At 46.4% G+C, this 24,371-nt stretch overlaps 1 protein-coding gene across 1 annotated transcript in view; it reads left to right on the top strand.

Moving 5' to 3' along the window:
- mmp28 (matrix metallopeptidase 28) overlaps positions 1–24,371 on the top strand; it is a 122,674-nt gene that overhangs the window by 63,082 nt on the left and 35,221 nt on the right. Inside the window, exon 3 of the mRNA XM_078548659.1 lies at positions 13,337–13,524. Within this exon, the coding sequence (XP_078404785.1) occupies positions 13,337–13,524 (188 nt within the window). The remainder of the gene's footprint in view (positions 1–13,336; positions 13,525–24,371) is intronic.

Here is a 24,371-nt window from a genome sequence, read left to right on the forward strand (position 1 = left end):
GTTTCTAATCTCCATGCTCGAAGGACTCGCTTTTAGTCTTCTCCCAAACCAATGCTTTCTTTTGGATGCCCTCCGCAAGGGTTCGCCTCAAGTGTTTCAAACTCTCCTTCTGATGCTGTCCTCCCCTGGGTCACCACATGCATTCAAGCTTCCTTCCACACACTCTATCTCACCGACTCAGCTGTCAACAGTACACCATGCTTCACATGCCCATAGCAAAGAGTTACAGACCTTCAGCCATCTCTTGGGAGCTTCTGACGCCTTGCAAGCTGTTCTCACTTTAAATCTGCTTTCTGCGGCTTTTGTCTCTTTAAATCTGAAGCTTGAAGCCTTTCTCTCTGCCCCTGACTCCTTAACTTTACTTAATAGGACTCTTTCCAGGCTCCTGTCCTTCCTTTGACTAGAAGCTTAAGACTTTTTCCTGTTCCACGCCTCTGGATTTTAGGGGTCTTTACTTGGGACTTGCTATCTGCTCCCTTTGCTCCAATCTCTCTTGGCAGCTATTTTCAAAACCAGCTGAACTCAAAGAGCTTCCAAATCAAAACTGCTGTTTCTATTTTCTTCTGTGTGTGCCTGTGGGAGGGATCGGTCTCTCTGGACCCCTGTTGCTAGGCAGTCCAGTTTCTCTACTCTTGTTTGTTTAACTTAGCTGCAACAGTTGTAAAACTCATTAGAAATGCAGGCACCTTTTAAAGTGAAACTAAAACTCAATTTGCCCTTTTCTTAACACACAGATACAGAAATACAAATCAAGCTTAAACATTAAAGCTAAAACTCATTGCTAACACCCACAAATACAAATATAACTTACTTAAACTATCTCTATTTCCTAATAGTGTGTGTATGTGTGTATATGTGTGTGCATGTGTGTCTGTGTTTGTGTGCTTTCATGTACGTATGCACATATATGCGTATACACGTGTGCCTGTATTCAGCCGGAGACCAGGAACTTCCAATTTTATCATCAATGTGAACCAGTCCCCATGCAAACCTTCAATTAAAAATGTTCCCTTCTATAGAGTTATATAGTGTCACTGAACACTGTGGTGCAGTGTGACATTATCTGGTGACCTGCAGTAAATGCATCCTTACACTAATGGGGCCTCATCTCCCCATGATACCTGGTTGAAAATGGCCATTTCCACTGTTCCTCTTGGGGCTTCGTTGGTTTCCCAGCAATATTAAGGTGCAAGCCCAGGAGAATCCCCGCAGAATTTCAGGACCAACAATTTAACATTGAACTCACTTTCTCAAATCCCAATATATTCCTAACCTGGATTTTCATTTTTGCTCAGTGGGTAGCAGTCTTGCCTCTGGGTCAGAAGGTTGAGGGTTCAAGTCCTGCATCCAGAGACTCAAACACCCAACTGGGCTGGCACTCCAGGGTGTTTCCGAGGGAGTGCTGTACTCTTGGAGATGTTATCATTCAGATGAGGTATTAAATGTAGGCCCCGTCAGCCCTGTTATCTGGATGTAAAAAATCCCACAGCACTATTTTAAAGAAGAGCAGGGGAGTTCTCCTCGGTGCCCTGGCCAATATTTATTTCTCAACAAACATCATTAAAACAGATTATCCAACCATTACTGCATTACTGTTTGTGGGGCCAATTTGTACAGGATCTGGCTGTCATATTTCCTACAGCAGTAAAGCGCTTTTGAACATCCTGAGGTTGGGAAAGGCGTTGTATAAGTTCTTTCTTTAATCAAAATGATGGACTTCAGTGCTCAGCAGTGCTACAATTGCCCACTTCATCAAGCACTCCTAGCTCAGGCACAGAGGCAGTGTGTAATGGGCAAGATTGGATCAGCTGCCCATTATACATCTCTCCTTCAAATGAAGCAAAAGATTCCAATATTACCCATTTATGCTGTTACCAAAAGTCAAAATTACTGCTAATCGTTCTGCCCTTGAGACTATAAGTTAACTTGCACTCAGGCAAACCTTACAGAATGACTATATGTTACTTTTTTGTCAGAAGACTTTTAAAAATATTCTTTTCACGGGATGCAGGTGTCGCTGGCTAGGCTGGCATTTTTATTTCCCATCCCTAATTGCCCTTGAGAAGGTTACTTTTGTTACTAATTAAGTAACTAATTTGTAACTTTTTTGTCAGGGGACTTTTAAAAAATATTTATTTCACGTGACATGGGCCTCACTGGATAGGCCAGCGTTTATTGCCCATCCCTAATCTGAGTTTGGGTGTTTAGATTTTTATATATTGTGTAGAAATAGACAGCCAGATAGCCAGACATTCACTCTTGGACTAGTAGGCTCCTTGTTACAGGGTATAAGATGTTATACTTTGATCACTGGCCTCTCCCATTGACAGTGAGTTACGTCCTTGGATGAGGTATGTGTTGGTTCAGACTTAGTCTGAGTAATATTTGGCTACCTTTCTGTGTCATCCAGAATTGGGTGTGGTTGATTCTCAGTCTTTGAGTCTGTTGGTCAACATCCAAACTGCAAAATGTTCCTTCCTGAACTAGTATAGAGAATCCTGGATGTCCAATCAGTAACTAAGGTGCTGCAGTAATACAAAGTGACTTCAGACAGCGATAACTCATACCCCTTTTTATGAGTTGAAATCTAGCTAATAACATTACGAGTTAACTAAAGATGACCCATGATTTATTACCCTTTCCACATCCTGTGTTATATCCATCTCCCTCCCTGGCCACTAATCCAGGCTGAACTAGGCTGTTCTTGAACTCGGCATCCTGTTTTACCCTGAGCTGAGCTCCAACACCATATCCTCTGCATTACCAAGACTGCTGACTTCTACCTCTGTCATATCGCCTGTTTCTGATGTTGTCTCGACTCATTTCCTGCTGAAATCCTCACTCATGCTTTTGTTATCTCCAGACTTGGTGATTCCAGTCGTGTCCTGGACGGGCTCTAACCTTCTAATCCCCCTAAACTTGAGCTCTTCCAATGGCCTGCTGGCTGGCTACTAACTCCTGCCATATCCCAATCGCCATCACGTCTTTACTCGCTGACCCGCCTTGGCTCCTGACTCACTACTGCCTCACATTTAAAGCTCCAATCCGTGTGATCAAATCCTTCCATGGCCTTGCCCCTCCCTATCTCTGCAACCTCCTCCAGCCCTACAATCCCCTGAGGACTTGGTTCTGGTCTCCCTGATTTCCTTTGCTTCACTATTGGTTACCGTGGTTTCAGCTGCAATCGCCCCAGGTTTGCACTAAGTGCAATAGCGGGCGGGATTAAGGACGATTTACCCGCTGGCCGCAATGGTGGCTTTTCATGAGGCATACAGCTAGTTCACCAGTCTCCATACTCCTGAAGTACTCCTCCTGCAGGATGAAAGAGAGAGACACGTGGGTTAGTTTGGGTACACTGAGAACCTCTCTTTGTTAAGTCTGAAGGCCCCTTAACGCATCCCGGAGAGTGCTGGCCACCACTTGGATGGCTGCTCAGCTGGCACTGCATGGCTGCCCGAAACCCCATCCACCTCCACCCCACTCCACCTGACCGATTGGCAGCAGCTTTGCCCACTGGACTGCATGTTGTGCTGTCAGCTCAGGCACAGGCATTCTCCTAACTGCAAGGCTGCGCTGTTAGCTTGAACTTTGGGGGAGACTGGTCCAAACCAGGATGATGACATTGTAAGGGGCTGTGAGCACCTCCACCAGTGACTGCTCCACGGCCAGCTTTAGCAAGGAGATTGTACAACGTGCCCAATCGTTTAACTGCTCTGCCGTCCACTAAAACACTCATTAGTTTGCAGTCTGTGCCCGAGGGGTTAGAAGCTCTGGAGCACTTAGTGGCACTTTCATGCCTCTGCGATGCTTGAGTGGGCAGAGAAGCTAGAGGCCCGACTCCAATCATATCAATGTGGCTGTGTCTGAACTGTCTCAACTGCGGAGGGATGGTCACTTTATACAAGATTTCCTTAATGCTTGGCTGCTTCCTTCCCCTCCCCTCCACCCCACCCCACCCCACCCTGCAAGTGCTTGTGCACAACTATCAACTGCAGGGCAGCCCTTGCCGCCCCTAACCCCAACACGCCTCAGCCTTGAAGTCCAACAGGCAACCCTCACGAGCGCTAAACAACATTACTGCGCACTCACCTCCGAGTTCCCCTCAGAGTGCAGCCGCCAAGTGCACGCCTTATATATGCTGTTGTGAAACACGTTGATGTGCTCGGATGATCCAGCATGGGGGGTAATTCTGGCAGGATGGGCTTATGATGAGATGCAGATATATTACGATGAGATTCCCGATGTCCAGCGATGGGAAACTCAGCCTGCCATTGACAGGCAGGGCGGATGATTGCCAGCTGGTTTCATGATGTTATGAAACCAATTTTTGGCCTTCTCGCTATATTGTCCACTCACGTCACTGAACATGCCTGATGCCATGGGCATGGAAAATTCCTCCCCTAGGCTCTAAAGTGCTGGAATTCCTGTATCCGTGTGTCTCCCTCTTCTTTCGCTACACTCTTTAAAATCTACCTCATTCACCAAGCTTATGGTCACCTGTCTGAATGTCTCCTTCTTTGGTTCTTATGCTCCTGTGAAACACCTTTTACTTTGTGAAATGCAAATTGTTGTTGGATATTCTAGAATGTGTAGTGACAATGTGTATTTCAGTAGCATTCAGTTGGCTGAGATTTGGCACCCACAGGCAGTGTAGTCTTGATTGGGTACATCTCCTCTCTCCTTATAAGCAGTGACAATGATGGGTTAGTACTTACCTCGTGCGACTCCGCTGGAGTCTCAGAAACTGGAATCAGACGGCAACTTTGTTCTCTTTGAAAATCAGGATCTTTTCATGACAGTGAGGCCCCAATGGAATTTTACAGCACTAAGGGGGCAGAACCTGTGCTACTTATGCTCCACGCATTCATAACATGATATAGAGTGTCCAACACAGCCACTCCAAAGAGAAAACTTTTATCCAAAGAGCTTTTTAAATGATTTTTGTTGGTCCAGAAAGAATATCTCACTAAAAAGCAACTCCCCTCATGCTCAGTGTTTCACAGCCCTGACTTCTGGAGGAGTGGTACGAAATCATCTCCCGTTCTCCATAACCAACCTGGACCACCTGGACTCTGTGCCCAATGACATGCATATGAGGCCCAGCCATGCTTCCATGATGATTTTTAAAAATATTATTTGTTCATGGGATGTTGACTTCACTGGCTAGGCCAGCATTTATTACCCATCCCTAATTGCCCTTGAGAAAGTGGTGGTGAGCTGCCTTCTTGAACTGTTGCAGTCCATGTGGTGTAGGTACACCCACTGTGCTGTTAGAAAGGGAGTTCCAGGATTTTGACCCAGCGACAGCGAAGGAATGGCGATATATTTCCAAGTCAGGATGGTGAGTGGAATGGAGGGGAACTTCCAACTGGTGGTATTCCCATGTACCTGCTGTCCTTCTAGATGGTAGAAGTCGTGGGTTTGGAAGGTGCTGTCAAAAGACCCTTAGTGAGTTGCTGCAGTGCATTTTGTGGATGGTACACACTGCTGCCACTGTGCATCAACGGGGGAGAGAGTGAAGGTTGAAGGTGGTAGATGAGGTGCCAATCAAGCGGGTGGCTTTGTCCTGGATGGTGTAAAGCTCCCTCAGTGTTGTTGGAAACAGACACTACACATTTCAATTTTAATGGCTTCATGAAAAATAGGAATGGGCAATAAAGCAACCCCATTGCCATTTTCTGGAGTTCAGCTAGTGCATCTTATCATAACAGATGAGAAAATGAAGTGGGTATTTTGTTCGGTATTGTATATTTTATCTTTTATACCAGGGAGAGAGGAAGCCCAGACGCTTTACTGAGGAAGAGTTTCTTTCGTATCCACTTGTGATTGTAAACACCAATAGGAAGATCTACTGGGGGTTAACTTGGGTCAAGTCACAGCAGCTGCTTAACTATGCTTCAGGTAAAAGAAATCCACATTTCTTGTACGACGAAGCGTAACAAGAAACAGGAACACTTGCTGAAAACTTTGAACAAGTCACAACCTCATACATGTTTAAGATCCTTTGCTACATTGCCAGACACAGTTCCCCAGATAAAAGGAGAATACTGCGGATGCTGGAAATCTGAAACAAAAACAAAAATTGCTGGAAAAACTCAGCAGGTCTGACAGCATCTGTGGAGAGGAATACAGAGTTAACGTTTCGAGTCCATATGATTCTTCTTCAGTTCCCCAGATGTTGATCGTGTCGTGGGTGCAATTTCTAAGTGTTAATCTTCTACTGGGCATGGTCCCATGGGTAAAGGTGGCCCTGAAGTGTTTTAGCCCCGTGGTTATTCTATATTAGTTTAGAAAGTTTAGGTGGATAGCAGGCTAGTTAACCATGAGCACCATTGCAGCATTGCTTGACTCTGTTTCAGCAAATGTCTACAAATGCACTGCCAGCAGATGTCATTGAACAGGGATCAGAAGCAGGAACCCTGACAGATTTTCACTCATTAACCCAAGGACGTTGAATCTGACAGCAATATCCCCAACTTTTACCCTGCTGAGATGTGTTAATTCAGCACAGATTGGGGGTTAACTCCAGGACCTGGGTGGGCTATGTAGCTCTGTTACTCAGCTTTAAACAACGGAGATATGAGGGAAGCACCTAGAATTCCGCATGATCCTGGACAATGTTTGTTTTCTTCCCCTTGATTCATTCTGGATAAGGATGAAATTAAAATTATGGATTGAATTTGCATCAGTGAGATGAAGCAGACATAGATGACAGTACAAGGCAGTTAAAGAAAGACTTGCCTTTATATAGCGCTTTGCATGATGATCAGACATCTCAAAGCACTTTGACAGCCAATGAAGTTTGTTCTCGAGTGTAGTTACTGATGTAATGTAGGAAATGTGGCAGCTAATTAGCACTCTGCAAACTCCCACAAACAGCAATGTGATAATGACCAAATAATCTGTTTTTGTGATGTTGATTGAGGGATAAATATTGTTGAGGACACCAGAGGGAACTCCCCTGCTCTTCTTCAAAATAGTGTCATGGGATCTTTAATATCCACTCAAGCAGGCAGATGGGACCTTGGTTTTATGCCTTATCTGAAAGATGGCGCCTCTGACAGTGCAGCACTGCTTCAGTACTGCACAGGAGTGTCAGCCTTGATTTTTGTGCTCTTGCCCTGAAGTGGAACTTGAACCCAGAACCTTGTGATTCAGAGGTGGGTGTGTTATCAATGGAGTCTTATAAATACTGTCACGACAATAGCAGGTAAGAGGCTGTGAATTCTGTGAGGAGTATCTCACCTTCTAACTCCTCAAAGTCTGTCCACCATCTATTAGGCACAAGTCAGGAGTGTGATGGAATACTCCCCACTTGCCTGGATGAGTGGAGCCCCAACAACACTCAAGAAGCTCGACACCATCCAGGACAAAGCAGCCCGCTTGATTGGTACCCCATCGACCACCTTAAGTATCCATTCCCTCCAGCCCTGATGAACAGCAGCAGCAGTGTGTACTATCTACAAGATGTATTGCAGAATCTCATCAAGGCTTCTTAGACAGCACCTTCCAAACCCATGACCGCTACCACCTAGAAGGATAAGGACAGCAGGTACATAGGAACACCACCACCTGGAAGTCCTCCTCCAAGCCACACACCATCCTGTCTTGGAAATATATCACCGTTCCTTTACTGTCGCTGGGTCAAAATCCTGGAACTCCCTTCCTAACAGCATTGTGGGTGTACCTACACCACAGGGACTGCAGTGGTTCAAGAAGGCAGCTCATCACCACCTTATCAAGGGCAACTAGGGATGGGCAATAAATGCTGGCCCAGCCAGTGACACGCACAACTCCTGAAGAGAAAAGAATCACAGTTGACGGATAACAAAAGAGAATGTTTGTCTCAATAGAAGGAAACATGTTTCTGTTCAGATCCTATGTCAGCATCACTTGTGCAACTCTGGCTAACATGCCCACCCATATGGGAGTGGGTGCAGCAGATGCCTGGATGTGGTGGAAGGTGGAAAAAAGCTGACTGAACTGCTCTGTAGTGGTGGTCCCCGCCCCTCCTACCTGCACAGCTCGATTTAGTACTCAATGAGATTCAATCTGAACACCAAGGCTGAGACTGAATGATATGTGGGACCCATATTTTCTCTCTCAACTCTGGTTTAAAGGAAAAATTTGCATTTATATAGCACCTTTCATGACCTCAAGATGTCCCTAAGCACTTTATAGCTAACAAAGTACTTTACAGGTGTAGTCACTGTTGTGGATTAATAAGGTAGCAAGTCTTCACACAGCAAGATCCCACAAGCAGTGATGAGGTACATGACCAGATATAACAGAAAATGCTGGAAAAAGAAATGGCTTGATAGGATAGCTACTGGGAGGTTCTTTCCCCTGGCTGGGGAATCTAGAACAAGGGGGCACAGATTCAGGATAAGGGGCTGATCATTTAGGACTGAGATGAGGAGAAATTTCTTCACTCAGAACATTGTGAATCTTTGGAATTCTCTACCTCAATGGTCGGTATGGTCTCTTCTGTTCCTATTTCTTATGTTCTATGTCCTTCAATATTCAGCAGGTCAGGTAGCATCTGTGGAGAAAGAAAGAGTTAACATTTCATTGGATAAGATATTTTAATGATCGGATGTTGGTTGAGGGATTATTATTGGCCGGGGAGATTTCCCATTCTCTGAAATAGTGCCGTGGGATTTTTACACAGGAAGGCAGGGCCCCATTTCAATGTTTGATCTGAAAGATGACACCTCCGACAGTGCAGCACCCCCTCAATACTGCCCTGGAGTGTCAGCCGAGATTATGCGCTCAAGTCTCTGGAGTGGGGCTGGAAGTCACAACCTTCTGACTGAAAGCTGTGAGATTTATCACTGAGCCAAATGAATAAGGTTCTTTTTTTTAAAGCTGCCAAGTCATGTAAACTTGAGAGGTGAATCTGGTCTAGGGCGGGAGAAGCGGGTAAAATATTTTATATCAGCCATTATCTTATTGAAAGGTGGAGCAGACTCGAGGGGCCGAATGGCCTACTCCTGCTCCTAATTTGTATGTTCATATACCCCCAATGTGTGAACCACATTGAAGTTCATGTTGAAGTTTTTAGCTTATAATTCTGCTCACAGTTACTTGGCATTAACTGGCCTAGGTTCATTGTAATGGGCAATTACAAATGCAAGCAAACTACCTCTGAATTTAAACAGTCGGAGAGATTTTCTGAATGCAGTTTTTACAACACAAAGCAGACTTTTTAATTTGGTCAACCCAAACAAATCTGTACTTTATTTTAGTGAACAAGATTTGGTTTTGGAAGAAGTTATTTTTTCATCGGCTTAGCTATCTATCTACCCTACAGTTCAACTCTGTTCATATACAATTGTGGAACGTTAGTGCATAGCAGGGGTCACTTGGCCCAGTGTGACCAACTGGCCCTTATCTTGTGATTGTCCCATATTTGAGGTCAATGTCCTGTATCCCAGTTTGAATGCTGCCTGGAAGTCCCCCTGCAAGTCACTCACCATCCTGACTTGGAAATATATCGCCGTTCCTTCACTGTCGCTGAGTCAAAATCCTGGAACAGTGTTCTTAACAGCACCATGGATGTACCCATACCACATGGACTGAAGCAGTTCAAGAAGGCAGCTCACCACCACCTTCTCAAGGGCAACTAGGGATGGGCAATAAATGCTGGCCCAGCCAATGAAACCCACATCCCATGAATGAACCAAAATAAAGGATGTTTGTTTTCCTGCAAGTTGTTTTTTTAAATCTTACACAGTACCCGTATCTGTGCAGTACCCACTGTCTTGTTGGTATTGCACAGCTCTGGCTGCATCCCACTCCCCACCCCCCACTCCCAACCCCCCGCCCCACCCCCATGGTTCTCACCGCTCTGGCAGCAGAACCCCCATACTCCACCGCCCCGCCCTCCACGGTTCTCACCGCTCTGGCAGTACCCGCCACCCCTGCTCAAATGGACCTCCATGCCAGTGCGTCCTTTAATTTTCTCCGTGAGAGTTGGTCACCAGACTTGGCCCACTGTGCCATTGCCAGCTTTGTAGAAGAGCTGTCCACTTACCCTATTCTCTGTTCTTCACACTCCATAACCATTTACATTTAGACACATTCCTTTTTCCTTTCTCCAAACCCATTGAGATTTAGTCACATCCCCTTATCCTTACCTCATATCCTCTGAAATGTTACTTTTCCACTTCACTTTAAAAGTGATTGTGGATTCTGTTTCCCACACACTTCAATGACCGAGCAACTCGCTGTAGAAAAACATTTTTCCTAATTCTTAGCTCCATTGATGCTCTTAGTTACTTCCAAGGTGCAGGCAGCAGCCACTGTTACCAACTCATCAATCAGTGAAATCATGTTTTTTTTCCAAATTTTACCCTTATCAAGGCACCTTTAGAAATTTGATCACCTTTATAACCTTCCTTATTCCAGGAAAAGAGTCCCAGCTTCTCTAGTCTGTACTCAACCAAAACCCCTCATCCCTGGGATCATTCTGCATCCTCTTCAAGACCTTGACATCCCCTATAAACTAAACCGCTCAAAATTGGGCACAATATTCTAACTGCAGCCTAAACAATCAGCAGTAGAGGTTTGCTTTTGCACTTTGTGACACTATTTGTAAAACCTTGGATTTCATGTTTTTTTCTATCACCTTGTACCTTTAAGGATTTGTCTGTCTGAATCCTTAAGTGCTTCTACTATATTGTGTGGTGTATACTGTCTCTTGTAAGTTTTATCTGACATCTATCGGCTCAACATGGGGTGGTTGAAGTAAACAGCATAGACCATTTAAGGGGCAACTAGATATATACATGAGGGAGTAAGGAATAAAAGGATTTACTGATAGACTGAGATCAAGTTGGGTAGGAACAAGGCCATGTGGGTTATAAACATCAGCATAGATCAGTTGGGCCGAAAGGCCTGTTTTTGAGCTGTAAATTCTATGCAGCATAACCTGCGGCCTCTTGAAGTCACTCAAAGGACAGAACCTCCTGCTCTCGCTGGTGGCGAGCTTGGAAATAGGAAGGGCATGTACTTAGACGTGATGGTGACATACTCGAACCCCCACTCCTGGCCACCTTTGCACCCCGCCCAAATTAAGTTCTGAGTGGGAAGGTTGACCGTGGGCCTTCCACCCCACCACCAATTGAGGCCCTTAAACTGCCAATTAATGATCACTTATGGTCCTCAGCCCTCCACTGCTGGTATTAACCCAGCTGCAGGCGGCCCTGTCACCCTGTCCTACCTGGCAGCAGCCAAACCTCCCCTCTGGTGCTGCTGAACACAAGAGCTGCCGGTCTCTAATTGCCGGTCTCGGTAAGTGAGACTTCCACCCTCAGGTTTGTGATTCCAGGGGAAGGCCTGCAGGTGGCCTTTCCACTGTCTGGTTGGCTTGTGGTTCGATGGGCCTTCCCGAAAAGAGGCAGCGAGGGTCTCCCGATGCCTCAACAAGTGTCTGCCCATTATTTGGTAACAGCTGGTAGGAGTTTCCCCTATGCAGTTGAATAGAAATATAAAGAGAAGGTCTGCATTTATATAACACTTTACAATGAAGTGATTTGTTTTTGAAGTGTAGCCGCTGTTGCAATTAGGAATCATGGCACTGTCCCACAAACAGCAATGTGTTAAAGAACAGATTTTTTTTTTCTCTCTAGTGATATTTGTTGAGGAATAAATATTGGTCAGAACATTGTCAGAACTCCGCTGCTCTTCTTTGAAAAGCGCTGTGGGATCGTTTACATCCACCTAAGAGGGGTAGACGAGGCCTTGATTTGAAGTCTCAAAGGAAAGATTTCCTTCGATCGGCACAGCATTTAGAGTGTCAGCCTAGATTATGTGCTTAAATCTCTGGCATGAGACTTGAGCCTACAACCTGATGATTCAGGGGTGTGAATGCTGCCACTGAGCCACAGCTGACATTGGATTCTTCATTCGCTAGAGCTCTAGTTTGTACACACTTTTGCTTGGTTTCTAACTCTCTCTGAGGGGCAGAATACACCTACCCGCTTTATCCCATCAGTGATATAGAGCGACATAGAGCCAATAAACATGATATCTACTAAGGTAATCACCACTAAAAATAGCTCCAGCATTTCAATGGCTCTGTACTAGCATTCCTCAGGAATTCAGATGTGCTGATTCATCCACCCAAAGAGGCCCAACCATTTCCAGGGACAGTTATCCATGTTTTACTCTCCATTCCCAACCTAATAGCCCCTCCTGCTCTTATATTCATGAACTGCCTCAGGATTTAAGAGGCAGGATTTAGGAATTGCAGCAAGGAATACTGTGGACAGATAGACTAAATGGACCAGATGTCTTCCCCTGCCTAAAACCAATACTAAGTTATAATTTTACTAGAATGTATAAGTAACCTATTCTCATATAAACTATAATCTGAAGAAAATGGCTTCTTCCCCTCACAAAATCACATTTGCGTTTTTGCTCTGGGTGTTTTAGAGGGCAGTTGTGACCCTGTCCACAAGCCGGTAAATCAGGGATAACACTCCCTCGGCCCGTTCGTGGAAGCCTGACTGCATTTTATGCACTGCAGGCACTTAACTGCCTGCAATCGGGGCTTCTGTCCCTTTAAGGGATGATGTCCCACCCTTAAGACTGCTGGTCAATCAGAGGGTCAGCAACTCTTCAGTCCCAGCAACGCCACCAGGAGTGGTGGCTACTGCCGGGACTGCAAACAGGTAGGACCAGCAGCGATGGAGGATGCCCCGACATGGAGCTAAGTGGGGTATCTGGGGCCTGCCTGAATGACTCCAGCGAGGGTGAATGGGTTGTTCATGAGGGAGGGAGGGCCTTTCACTAGGGGCGGTTTTTGCCACCGGTGGGGGGGCTTCTATCGGCCACAGGCTACCAGATTAGGAGAGCCAGCGGCTACCCCACCCCGAGCCTGGAGTGAGGCAGTCAGGTATGTAGTGGTGTTTACCTGCTGCTGGTAGAAAACCAGCGGCAATGGGAAAGGGCCTTTTTTTCCCCTCAGTTGGTACTTAAGGGCCTCAATTAACCAGGGTAGGTAAAGGGCAATAGGGAAGGAGGGCTATTGCCACTTTCCCTGCCACTGGTAAAATGCCAGGGTGGCGAGAAAGTGACTGGCATGCCACCCTGCACCATCCCACCTGATTTTAAGCACCCTCACCCCCTCATACCATGCTCCCTGGGGGTCCGTAAAATCCCAGTCAGCAAAATATATTAAATGAGATATTAAGATTTGGGTGAGCATCTTGTTACCTGTGGTTGCTCCTTGCATATGCTGATTGATTTGCGATCCCCTCTGAAGCTGCTGTTTTGAGCTGAATGGCCTTGCTGTGTGCTCATTGTTTCTCTCTGTGATGGCCTTTTGCAGGGAATTCCAATGGATTTCTCATCTCCCTGTCAGTGGCGCCCTGGATGAACCCACAGTCCGGCAGATGGCTGAGCCGCGCTGCGGAGTGAAGGATGTAGGGAGCCATAACACCTGGGAAGAACGTGTGGAAAGTCTTTTCTTGGGACGAGCCAGCAAACCAAGGCGGGCAAAGCGTTACTTGCAACAAGGTAAACAATACCAATAGGTACTCTGTGTACTGCTGATAATCCAATTACTTTGGCCTTGTGCACAGTAAATTTACAGAGATTAATGTGCAACATTCATCCATTGTCATTACTTCCTTTTTCCTCTCTCCGCAACCGCCCCCCAGCCCCCTGACCCCACCACACTTCCCAAAGTCCCACTCCAGAGACCTGAGCACTTACTCAAGGCTGACATTCCGTCCAGGACTGATGAGCTGCTACACTTAGTCCAGGACTGATGAAGTGCCGCACTGTCAGGGGTGTCCTCATTTGGGATGTGATGTTAAATCGAGTGTCTGTCTGCCCTCTCAGGTGGATTAAAAAGATCCCACAACACTATTTTGAAGAACAATTTCAGAGCTCTTCACAGTCCTGGCCAATATTTCTCTCGTAACCAACATCGTTAAAAACAGATTATCTGATCATTTATCTCATTGCTGTTTGCGGGAGCTTGCTGTGCACAAATTCACTGCTGCATTTCCCACATTACACCAGTGACTATACTTAAACATTACTTTCTTGGCTGTAACGCACTTTGCAAAGTCTTAAGACTGTACTTTCTTCTTTTTTTCCATCAAACAAACTCTTCTAACTGTAAGGAAGAGTCCTCCTATACTTGATAACACTAAACTTTACCAGTAAGATGTGGTCATGTTTTTGAACTGTAATTAATGGAGAATTACTTCATGAACTTTCTCCCAGATAGATGTTACAGTGATCTTGGATGGCGATTCTTCTGTAGCTCGGTAGTTTTAATAGGCTCACTGTTATATAACTGTGGAAATAATCCCCTGTGTGGCTCCTGGATTAGATCATCTGTCTGAGCGTGATGGGATGATTGATGAGGGAAGAGAGAAAGGAAGGAAAGGAGAGAAAGGGTCAGGAGCGAAGATGGGAAGTAAAAGAAAGTGTGAGAGGGGAGAAGAAAGGAGTGTGAGTAAGGGAGGGGGAAGGAGTGTGAGAGTGAGGGAGGGGGAAGGAGTGTGAGAGTGAGGGAAGGGGAAAGGAGTGTGAGAGTGAGGGAGGGGGAAAGGAGCGAGAGAGTGAGGGAGGGGGAAAAAGGGAAAGGAGTGTGAGAGTGAAGGAGGGGGAAAAAGGAAAAGATGTGTGAGAGTAAGGGAAGGGGAAAGAAGGGAACAGAGTGAGAGAGTGAGGGAGGGGGAAAGAAGGGAAAAGAGTGAGAGAGTGAGGGAGGGGGAAAGGAGTGAGAGAGTGAGGGAGGGGGAAAGGAGTGAGAGAGTGAGGGAGGGGGAAAGTGTGAGAGTGAGGGAGGGGGAAAGGAGTGTGAGAGTGAGGGAGGGGGAAAGGAGTGAGAGAGGAGGAAAGGAGTGAGAGATGAGGGAGAGGGAAAGGAGTGTGAGAGTGAGGGAGGGGGAAAAGGGAAAGGAGCAAGAGTGAGGGAAGGGGATAAAGGGAAAGGAGTGAGAGAGTGAGGGAGGGGGAAAAAGGGAAAAGAGTGAAGAGTGAGGGAGGGGGAAAGTGAAAGGAGTGAGAGAGTGAGGGAGGGGGAAAGGGAAAGGAGTGAGAGAGTGAGGGAGGGGGAAAGGGAAAGGAGTGTTTGAGACTGGGGGAGGGGGAAAGAAGGGAAAGGAGTTTGAGAGTGAGGGAGGGGGAAAGTGAAAGGAGTGAGAGAGTGAGGGAGGGGGAAAGGGAAAGGAGTGAGAGAGTGAGGGAGGGGGAAAGGGAAAGGAGTGTGAGACTGAGGGAGGGGGAAAGAAGGGAAAGGAGTTTGAGAGTGAGGGAGGGGGAAAGTGAAAGGAGTGAGAGAGTGAGGGAGGGGGAAAGAGAAAGGAGTGAGAGTGTGAAGGAGAGGGAAAGGAGTGAGAGAGTGAGGGAGGGGGAAAGTGAAAGGAGTGAGAGATGAGGGAGAGGGAAAGGAGTGTGTGAGCGAGGGAGGGGGGAAAGGAGTGAGAGAGTGAGGGAGGGGGAAAGTGAAAGGAGTGAGAGATGAGGGAGAGGGAAAGGAGTGTGTGAGCGAGGGAGGGGGGAAAGGAGTGAGAGAGTGAGGGAGGGGGAAAGTGAAAGGAATGAGAGTGTGAGGGAGGGGGAAAGTGAAAGGAGTGAGAGAGTGAGGGGAGGGAAAGGAGTGTGAGAGTGAGGGAGGGGGGGAAAGGGAAAGGAGTGAGTGAGGGGGAAAGGAATGAGAGATGAGGGAGAGGGAAAGGAGTGTGTGAGCGAGGGAGGGGGAAAGGAGTGAGAGAGTGAAGGAGGGGAAAGGAGTGTGAGAGTGAGGGAGGGGAAAAGGGGAAAGGAGTGAGAAAGTGAGGCAGGGGGAAAGGAGTGTGAGAGTGAGGGAGGGGGGAAAAGGAAAGGAGTGAGAGAGGGGGAAAGGAATGAGAGATGAGGGAGAGGGAAAGGAGTGTGTGAGTGAGGGAGGGGGAAAGGAGTGAGAGAGTAAGGGAGGGGGAAAGTGAAAGGAGTGAGAGTGAGGGGAGGGGGAAAGGAGTGAGAGAATGAGGGAGTGAGAGAGTGAGGGAGGGGAAAGGAGTGAGAGATGAGGGAGAGGGGGAGGAGGAAAGGAAAGGAATGTGAGAGTGAGGGGGGAAGGAGTGAGAGAGTGAGGCGGGGGAAAGGGGTGAGAGAGTGAGGGAGGGGAAAGGAGTGAGAGATGAGGGAGAGGGAAAGGAGTGTGTGAGTGAGGGAGGAGGAAAATGGGAAAGGAATGTGAGAGTGAGGGGGGGAAGGAGTGAGAGAGTGAGGGAGGGGGAAGGAGTGTGAGAGTGAGGGGTAGGGGCGATGGGAAGAGAGAAAGCCAGGGCAAGTGTACGGATTAATATACTTGTTGCTGGTATTGTGAACACTGGGTATTGCATTTCAAACAGCTGCTTAAAATTAGGCAAAACAGAATGACAGAATTGTGACACTTTGAGGTTTTATTTGTTCAGTTAGTGCAGATCTTATTTCTGGATCCTTCACTGAATGATGCAGTCATGTGGAGTATCACAAGTCCTTTAATTCTTTTGAGTTATCAACAGTCACAGATTGCAACTCTTTCGAGTACAATCACAGTTCTTGGTTTTCCGGGAGTGGGACATGAACCCACAACCCTCTGATTCAAAGGCGAGGGTGCTATGAACAAGTCCTTTAAGAGGAACCAGTTGCTTGTAGAGTAATTGGATTTTTGATTGCTTGCTGCAGGTGATGAGTTCTCTAAATACTCAGCAGCACCATGTCATTCTCTGCAGGACAGGACTTAGCTACCCCCTTGTCAGTTTAATCAAATCCAATCTGGAACACAAATCAGCATGAGGGAGAATTAGTTTAAAATCATGTGACAATGTAAACATATTTTAAAAAGCATTTTTATGAAAGCTTTCTTTGCTGGCACTTGTTTCTCTGTCTGAACATGCTGACTAGATTCCAGTCTTGCTGCATCAACTTGCTCTCAAACCATCTTCCATCTCAAACCTTTGTGAAATGTCTTCCATGCACCTCGTTTACACACCCATTCACTAACTGATGATGACAGGTGTGAATAATAATTCGAAAGGAGAGCTTGGGTCATGAGGAGGAAAGCTGGTCTGGTGAATGAAGTGAGACAGACTCCATGTCCTGAGAGGCAAAAGGTTAATTCAGTCATAGGAATTTATTTGGCAATTGCTTTGTTTCCTTGGATAATTTATCAGCAGAACAAGGGTATTAAAAGTGCAAAGGATATTACTTCCTGGGATGAAGGTATTGTCTTATGAGGGAAGGTTGAACACATTGGACCTATACTCATTGGAGTTTAGAAGAATTAGCAGTGATTTTATTGCAGCGTATAAGATTCTGAGGGGGCTTGGCAGGGTCAATGCTGAGAGGATGTTTCTCCCTAATGGGGGAATCTAGAACCAGGGGGCACAGTTTCAAAATAAGGGGCTAAGTCAGAGGTGAAGAGGAATTTCTTTTCTCAGAGGGTGGCTAGTCTTTGGAATTCTCTACTCCAGAGAGCAGCGGAGGCTGAGTCATTGTCTCACTCAGCCTTGAATATATTCAGATTTTTGATCTACAAGAGAGTCAAGGGTTATGGTGGGGGGTGGGGGGCAGGCAGGAAAGTGGAGCTGAGGCCACAATCAGATGTCATGATTTTACTGAATGGACAGCCAGGCTCGAGGGGCCAAATAGCTTACCCCTGCTCCTAATTCGTATGTTCTTATGTTCTCCATTGTGACCTACTGAGCTCGAGAGGAAAAGCACCATTTTGGTTAAATTTGCTGCCTGCTATTGTGGTGAGTTCTGCATGTGTCAGGACAGTGCAAGTCTCAATTGCAGATTATAGCTGAATTATCAGATATCAATCAGAGCATCAGTGGAGTTGCTACCTTGCTTTTAGGACCCTTGATCAGGAGGAATGTGGGGGTGGTTTTAAAATATAACCCCATCCCATTTGGTTCACTCAAGCTCCATATTTGCACAATGAGTTTGACTATAATTCTTGGCCTGCGACACTTGGTTCATTATGGGGATGTGGGTGTTGCTGGGAAGACTGCTATTTATTGCCTAGCCTTAGTCACTCTGAGAATGGTGGAGGGCCACCTGACTGCGGCTTTGTACAACTGGGTGGTTTGCTAGACCATTTTCGAGCCAACCATATTAGAGTGGGACTTGAGTCACGTATATGCCCAGGCAGGGTGAGGACACCAGGTTTCCTTCCCCTTAGTAAACCCGTAGTTTTTTTTAACTGAATTAAAATCCTAAAACTACTACGGTGGGATTTTAAACTCTTTGGATTACTAATCCAGGCCTCTGGATTACGAGTTCAGCAACATAATCACTACGCTACAATGCCATACTGTATCCTGTGAAATTATCTGGTAAAATACCCGACTTGACTTTGATGGTTCTGAACATGACACTGAGCAATGTTGACCTTGCCATCACTGCTGGAAATGGTCAACAGGACCAAAAAGACATAGGAAAGACCTCTTTATACGTTGTTGGATCTATCTTGGCCCATAGGTTACGAAACTGTTCCATCAGGATGAGTTTTCGTAATATGGATTTTTAATCTCCTAAAGGAGTTTCAGGTCTGCTTGCGTGCCTGTAGACCAGACCATGCAGACCTGATGGGTTCACATCAGCTTTTCGATATCTGGTGAAAATTTAATGAATGTCCCACCCGAGAGAGTTCCTTAATCCTCAACTGGTGTGGATTCCATTGATCGCATGTCCTGCCACTGCACATCCTCCAGACCTGTTATAGCCTGTTCATCCCTGAAGTGTCTATGCTTGTGGATCAAGCTCTGTTTTATATTGGATCATCAGGATATAGAGCTCCTTTCCTGCAGGCATCTTTGCATTCTTCACCTTTTCACCTGAATGAAATTCGTTTCTCAACAAAAATGTTAAGTGTCAGCCAGAGAATAGGGGGGAACACACAGGCTCCATGTCAAGCGCAGAATATCAGCCTGCCTTTGTCATTCCCACTCCTTCCTTTGAGTCAAGATCTAGCTATAGTTCCTGTGTTATATTAACATTCCCAGTCCCTCGTTTGTGTTGGGTGGGCCAGATTGTCAATGCCGGGTCAGGAACCCAATACCCAGTTGAATTCTGGGACTCGATCTGTGCCTGAGCTGCGTCGCTATTGTGCACTTTTTAAAAATTTAAATAGTCTAATTGGCCAGGCAATCTCAGTGCCCAATTAGAGGCACCAACTTCCCCCTCCAGGAGGAAGGAGCTGCCTGTCTGGCACTGGTGGCAAAAGCAAGTGGCAGCCATGTTGGGGCTGCTGCTGCTGGCTTTCTGATTTGAGCAGGCAGCTCGTGGGAAGTGGAAGGAGGTGGACACGGACTTGCACAACAGGGTATAGGACCATCGCTGTGCTGGTGGGCCCTGCAGATTTGTTGAAAATTCCACCGCTGCAAATTAAGTTATTTGGGCCAGCAGGGAAACCGACAGCTGAGCACCAACAGGCACAAGAATGGTCAGGCTCATCAGAAAAAGTTTTCAAAATCCCATTCTGCTTTGCATCGGCCTCCGTAGGAAGTTCCCCAAGGAACTTAAGGAGCCATTAATTGATGTGAGGCACCATCCCCACTCCCTCATCCCACAATCCCTTTGAAAATCTGAAACTGTCCTGGAGTTGTCGGAATCCCAAAACGATCCCTGGGACCGTGATTTTCAATGCCCTACCGTGACGGGTCCTGACCCCACCCACAACTGAAAATCTGGCCCATGGTCTGTCTAAGGATCCTGTGTTTTATTGACATTCCCTTTCCTTCCTTCGTATCATTAGCTTGGTTCAGTTGATAGCGCTCCAAGCCTCACTCTAGGATACAAGTTGAATCTCCATTGAAGCTTCCCTGTAGTGTTTGAGAGATTGCTGAATTGTAGGAGGTGTAATCTTTCCGATGAGAAGTTGAATGGTCTACCTTCTGGAGTGAATGTAAAAGAACCCATGACACTATTAAATGAAATGCAGGGAGTTCCTCTGGTATCCTGGCCAACATTCCTCCTCAACCAACCAGAAACAGATTAGCCAATCATTCACACTGTTTACCAATTGTGGGATCTTGCTTTGTGCAAACTGGCTGCCTATCTGCTTTTATAATAATGGGGAGTCAGTGACGTAGGGGTAATGTAATTGGGCTAGTAATCCAGAGACCCAGGCTAATGTTCTGGGTGCATGTGTTCAAATACCACAGGGGCAGCTGGTGGAATTTAAAATTCAATAAATAAAGTCTGGAATATAAAGCTAGTCTCAGCAATGGTGAAGCCATCATCGATTGTGGTAAAGACCCACCTGGTTCACTAATGTCCTTTAGGGAAGGAAATCGTTCTTACCTGGCCTGGCCTACGTGTGACTCCAAACCCACAGCAATGTGGTTGACACTTAACTGCCACTCAGTTCAAGGCAATAAAGCATTGGCAGCAAATATTAGCCTTGCTGATGTCGCCCACGTCATATCACAGAATTGAAAAAACATTAATAATGATTGCACTTCTGCAAATTCCTTGGGAGTGAAATGCTTTGGAACATCCTGCAGGTTCAGCCTGGGTGTTAATTTTAACCAAACTTTCCCATCAGGAAACTACCTAGATCAAAATGGTGGGTGAAATCAAATAAAATTGGGCGGCTGAATCAACGTGGGAAGTTTCTTGTTGGTGGGTTAGGTTAAAATAAAGAAAGAACTTGCATTTGTATAGTGCCTTTGAGCGCCTCCGGATGTTCCAAAGCACTTCACATGACTAATGACATACTTCTTGAAGTGTAGTTCCTGTTGTAATGCAGGAGGCACAGCGGCCAATTTGCACACAGCAAGATCCCACATATGGAAATTTGATAAACGCCTAGATAATCTGTTGTTAGTTGGAGGATAAATATTGACCTGGGCACTGAGGAGAACCAATGTGGTTAGGATCTTTTATATCCAGCTGAGAGGCCAGATGGGGCCTTGGTTTAACATCTCACCTGAAAGTTGGCACCTTTGACATTACAGCACTTCCTGACCCACTCTGCTGTTCTTTCAATACAGGTTAGAGTTAAAATCCAATGAAATTTGATTAGTGTAAAAGCTGTGTCAGTTTGAGAATAAATTCCTGATTCTGGAGGAGGAGATAATGTTAGTTTTTGGCCAAAATAAGTGAGTTTGGCTGTTGCACCATGTTTTCAGTTGGATTTCTGATGGATTATTTGCTGCATTGTAAGGTGTCGGATGATGAAATGAAGTCTTGTTTGCCCTCAGTGTGCCTTGGAAATTCATCATTGAAAGAATGCAGAGTCTGTCAAAAATCATCCTGTTCATTTAAAATAACCTGTCATTTCATCTCCTCGGAGCAAGAACCAGGGTTGACAGTTTTTATCTGCTGGCTATTCAGCTGTCAATTAAACTTTCAGAGAATTGACCCAATATTATTCCAACACTGCAGATAAACAGTCCATTCAGTCATCCCCAAAGGAACATTGCTATATTTTGCATTGCATTAACTCCTGTTATTTAACCTGCCACATGCCAAACTTTTCCTCCCCCACCCCCCACTCCCTTTGAAGAAAAAAGGAGAATATGCATTTATATAGGGCCTTTCAAGTCCTCAGAATATTCCAAAGCACCACACATCGCCAGTTTGAAAGTGCAGTCAGTGCTGTAGTGCAGGCAAGCATGACTACGAGCAAGCTCCTCACAAACAGCAATGTGGTGCATGGCCCGATAATCTGTTATTCTGATGTTGATTTGAGGGATAACTCCCCTACATTTTATCGTGATAGCACAAAAATGGGATTTCTTTTTTTTACATCCACCTGAGAGGACAGATGGGACTTTGGTTTAACTTCTCATCTGAAGGTCGGCACCTCCAGCTGTGCAGCACTCCCTCAGTACTGCACAGGAATGTCAACCCAGATTTTGCACTCAAAATTCAAATTGAGTTTGGACCTGCCAGCTTCAAATTGGCAGTTGAGAATTTTACCACTGATCCAGGGCTGACTTAGGGTTGAGACGGCTGACCTGGCTGGCTATGCTGTCTTCCTCTTCCTCCAGCAATCTTTCCCAGCTCTGCTTCCCAGGAAGGTGCTGCCCCTTGGGCAGAATTTTACGTTCCGCGGGCGGGCACCCGCCTGACCCGATCGGGCATAAAATCGCGCGAGATGGCGTCGGGTGAGCGTCCTGACGTCATCGTGCACTCGTGCGATATTTCGCACGACGGATGTGCGCGGCAGTCGAAAGTGCACCCGCCAACAATTAAGTGGGCAATTAAGCTCATTAATGGAGCAATTGAAGTGATTTTTTTTGTGGCCTGTCCAATCTTACGGTTGGTGGATGGGCCAATCGGCCAGGCGGGCTTCACATTTTTAATGAAATCTCATCCATTAGGAAATAAAATAAAAAGCAATACCTGGGGACAGCATTTTTATGATGTATGAATGGGAGAACGGTGGGAGACTGATTGACTCTGTCTGTCTGCCCGTCTCCCTTCCCTCTTCTTTGCCGAGCCTCAGATTCATTATTGGTATTGCTTTGATGAACTGCAGTTTGAACCTCTGCCACTGGCTCTATCTGAATCTTTACAACCTGACTAACTGTTCGCCCGAGTCCTGGGCCTGCATTTAGCGTTAGCAACGGGTTCCCACCCCCACCCCACCAAACCCAAAAAGTTAGAGAATCGGTGGGAGCCCTGGGTCACTTCTGTGGGTGAGGCCCGTTGCTATTTAATTGTCTTCAGGCTAGTGGTGGCTACTGCCTGTGATGCACCCCTGCTCGGGGGGGTGGGTTGGGGCGGGGGTTGGGGTACAGGGGGTTCAGGGGCAAGGGCGGTTTTCAGCGGCGAGCCCCTTCCCAATGTGTGGGGTCTCTCGATTGGTCATTGACAATGAGGGACCCCACTAGAAGGCCCCAGGCAAATCCAGCTGGGTATGTTGGGCGGCCTTCAGGAGGCACAGGGAAGCCATGTGAGTCCCATTAAATACCTGAGGCACCACTAAATTCTGGTGGGCTCAGGGGTAATCGCTCTCAAGTGGTTCATTAATGAGCCTAAATGACAACCCGCTGCCAGCATGTGGGATCCCTGCGTCAAGCCCTTCCTGCCCTCAATTTATGTGGGGACAGTTTTCCTGACCGGGAATCCGATGCGGGTGCTCCTCCCTGATTCTCCCTGCACACCCCCCCACCCCCCCACCCTCCGCCATTAGCATGCCCGCTCTGGCAGGCTCCGTTAAATTCCGCCTCTGGTCTCACAGGCTGCCGGAGATTACTTCAGCAGCTGCTAGGCCCGTGGGAGTAAGCAGGCCCTTACAACTGATGGAAACCACGCTGCTGAAAAAAAAATTGTCAAAACTGATTAATTCTGGAGCTTTGGGAATTGCAGTCAGGAATCTAGGTGTCCAAGCATCCCTGGGAATTTTTGGAAAGGATGTTTGTGGTCACTGATTAGGAACAGCACAGGAATCTCTGTGTAAGCAACCCATTTCCTAACCCAGGAGAAAACTGCAAGAACCGAAACCTTCCACAAGAATCATGTACTGTAGTCGCACAATTGAGGCCTTATTTGAAAATGATACTTAGCTGACCCCATCAGTACTGTGGTCAGAAATTCCCTCATATTTCTAACATTGTATGTCTGGAAACTTCTGAACCCTATGGAGTAACAAAGTACCAGATTCAATTGCACCTGCCTGCTTCGCCGCCCCCCCTCCACCCAAAACCACCGCCCCCCTCCCCCCAACAACCCCCCCCCCCAACAAACCCTGCCACCTCCCCCCTCCCCCATGTCTCTGCTGGCACGGTGGAGTCATGGAGACTCCAGGGACCTTCCTGAAGGCAGGCGGGAGCTGGATCTGGAAGTTCCCCCACCGACCCCTCCCCCCCATTTCTGACACATCCCTATTTTCACCAAAGATCAGGGAATGGGGGCGGGAGTGGCTCCCGCCTGTGGGAATCCCGAACTCAGCAGGGCCATTTGAACTCCGCGCTGCATTCATACAGACCCCGTTTTTGCTTGAGCAAGGTCCTTATCCCGTAATGTGGGAGTGAACAATCTTTAGAGAAGTCATAAATGCTCTTGAAAGATAAAGTCTGCAGAACTGTCAAGCTGTCAAGTTATTTAAATGTCCAGCCCTTTAAAAATGGAGAAAAAAAACGGCCTGTTTGTGTCTGTGAGAGTTGAATAAAATCTGTTCTAGCAGTTTCAATAGCCTTTTGTTGACATAACCCTGAGTGCTATCATTGGAGCATTATTAACCCTTGGCTGCTTTCTACAACCAATCATTAACACAGTGGGAGGGGATGGGGTGTTGTGAGTTCACAATTTGATTGATAACTCAAAGAGGTGATTAATAGATTAGTTGTCTTTGATATAGGGTTATTGATACAAGTCTGTTTGTTTTGATAAAGGATTAAGTAGTTGAAGGGTGGATTTTA

This window comes from Cetorhinus maximus, chromosome 9 (genome assembly GCF_964194155.1).
Source record: "Cetorhinus maximus chromosome 9, sCetMax3.hap1.1, whole genome shotgun sequence".
Lineage (NCBI taxonomy): Eukaryota > Metazoa > Chordata > Chondrichthyes > Lamniformes > Cetorhinidae > Cetorhinus > Cetorhinus maximus.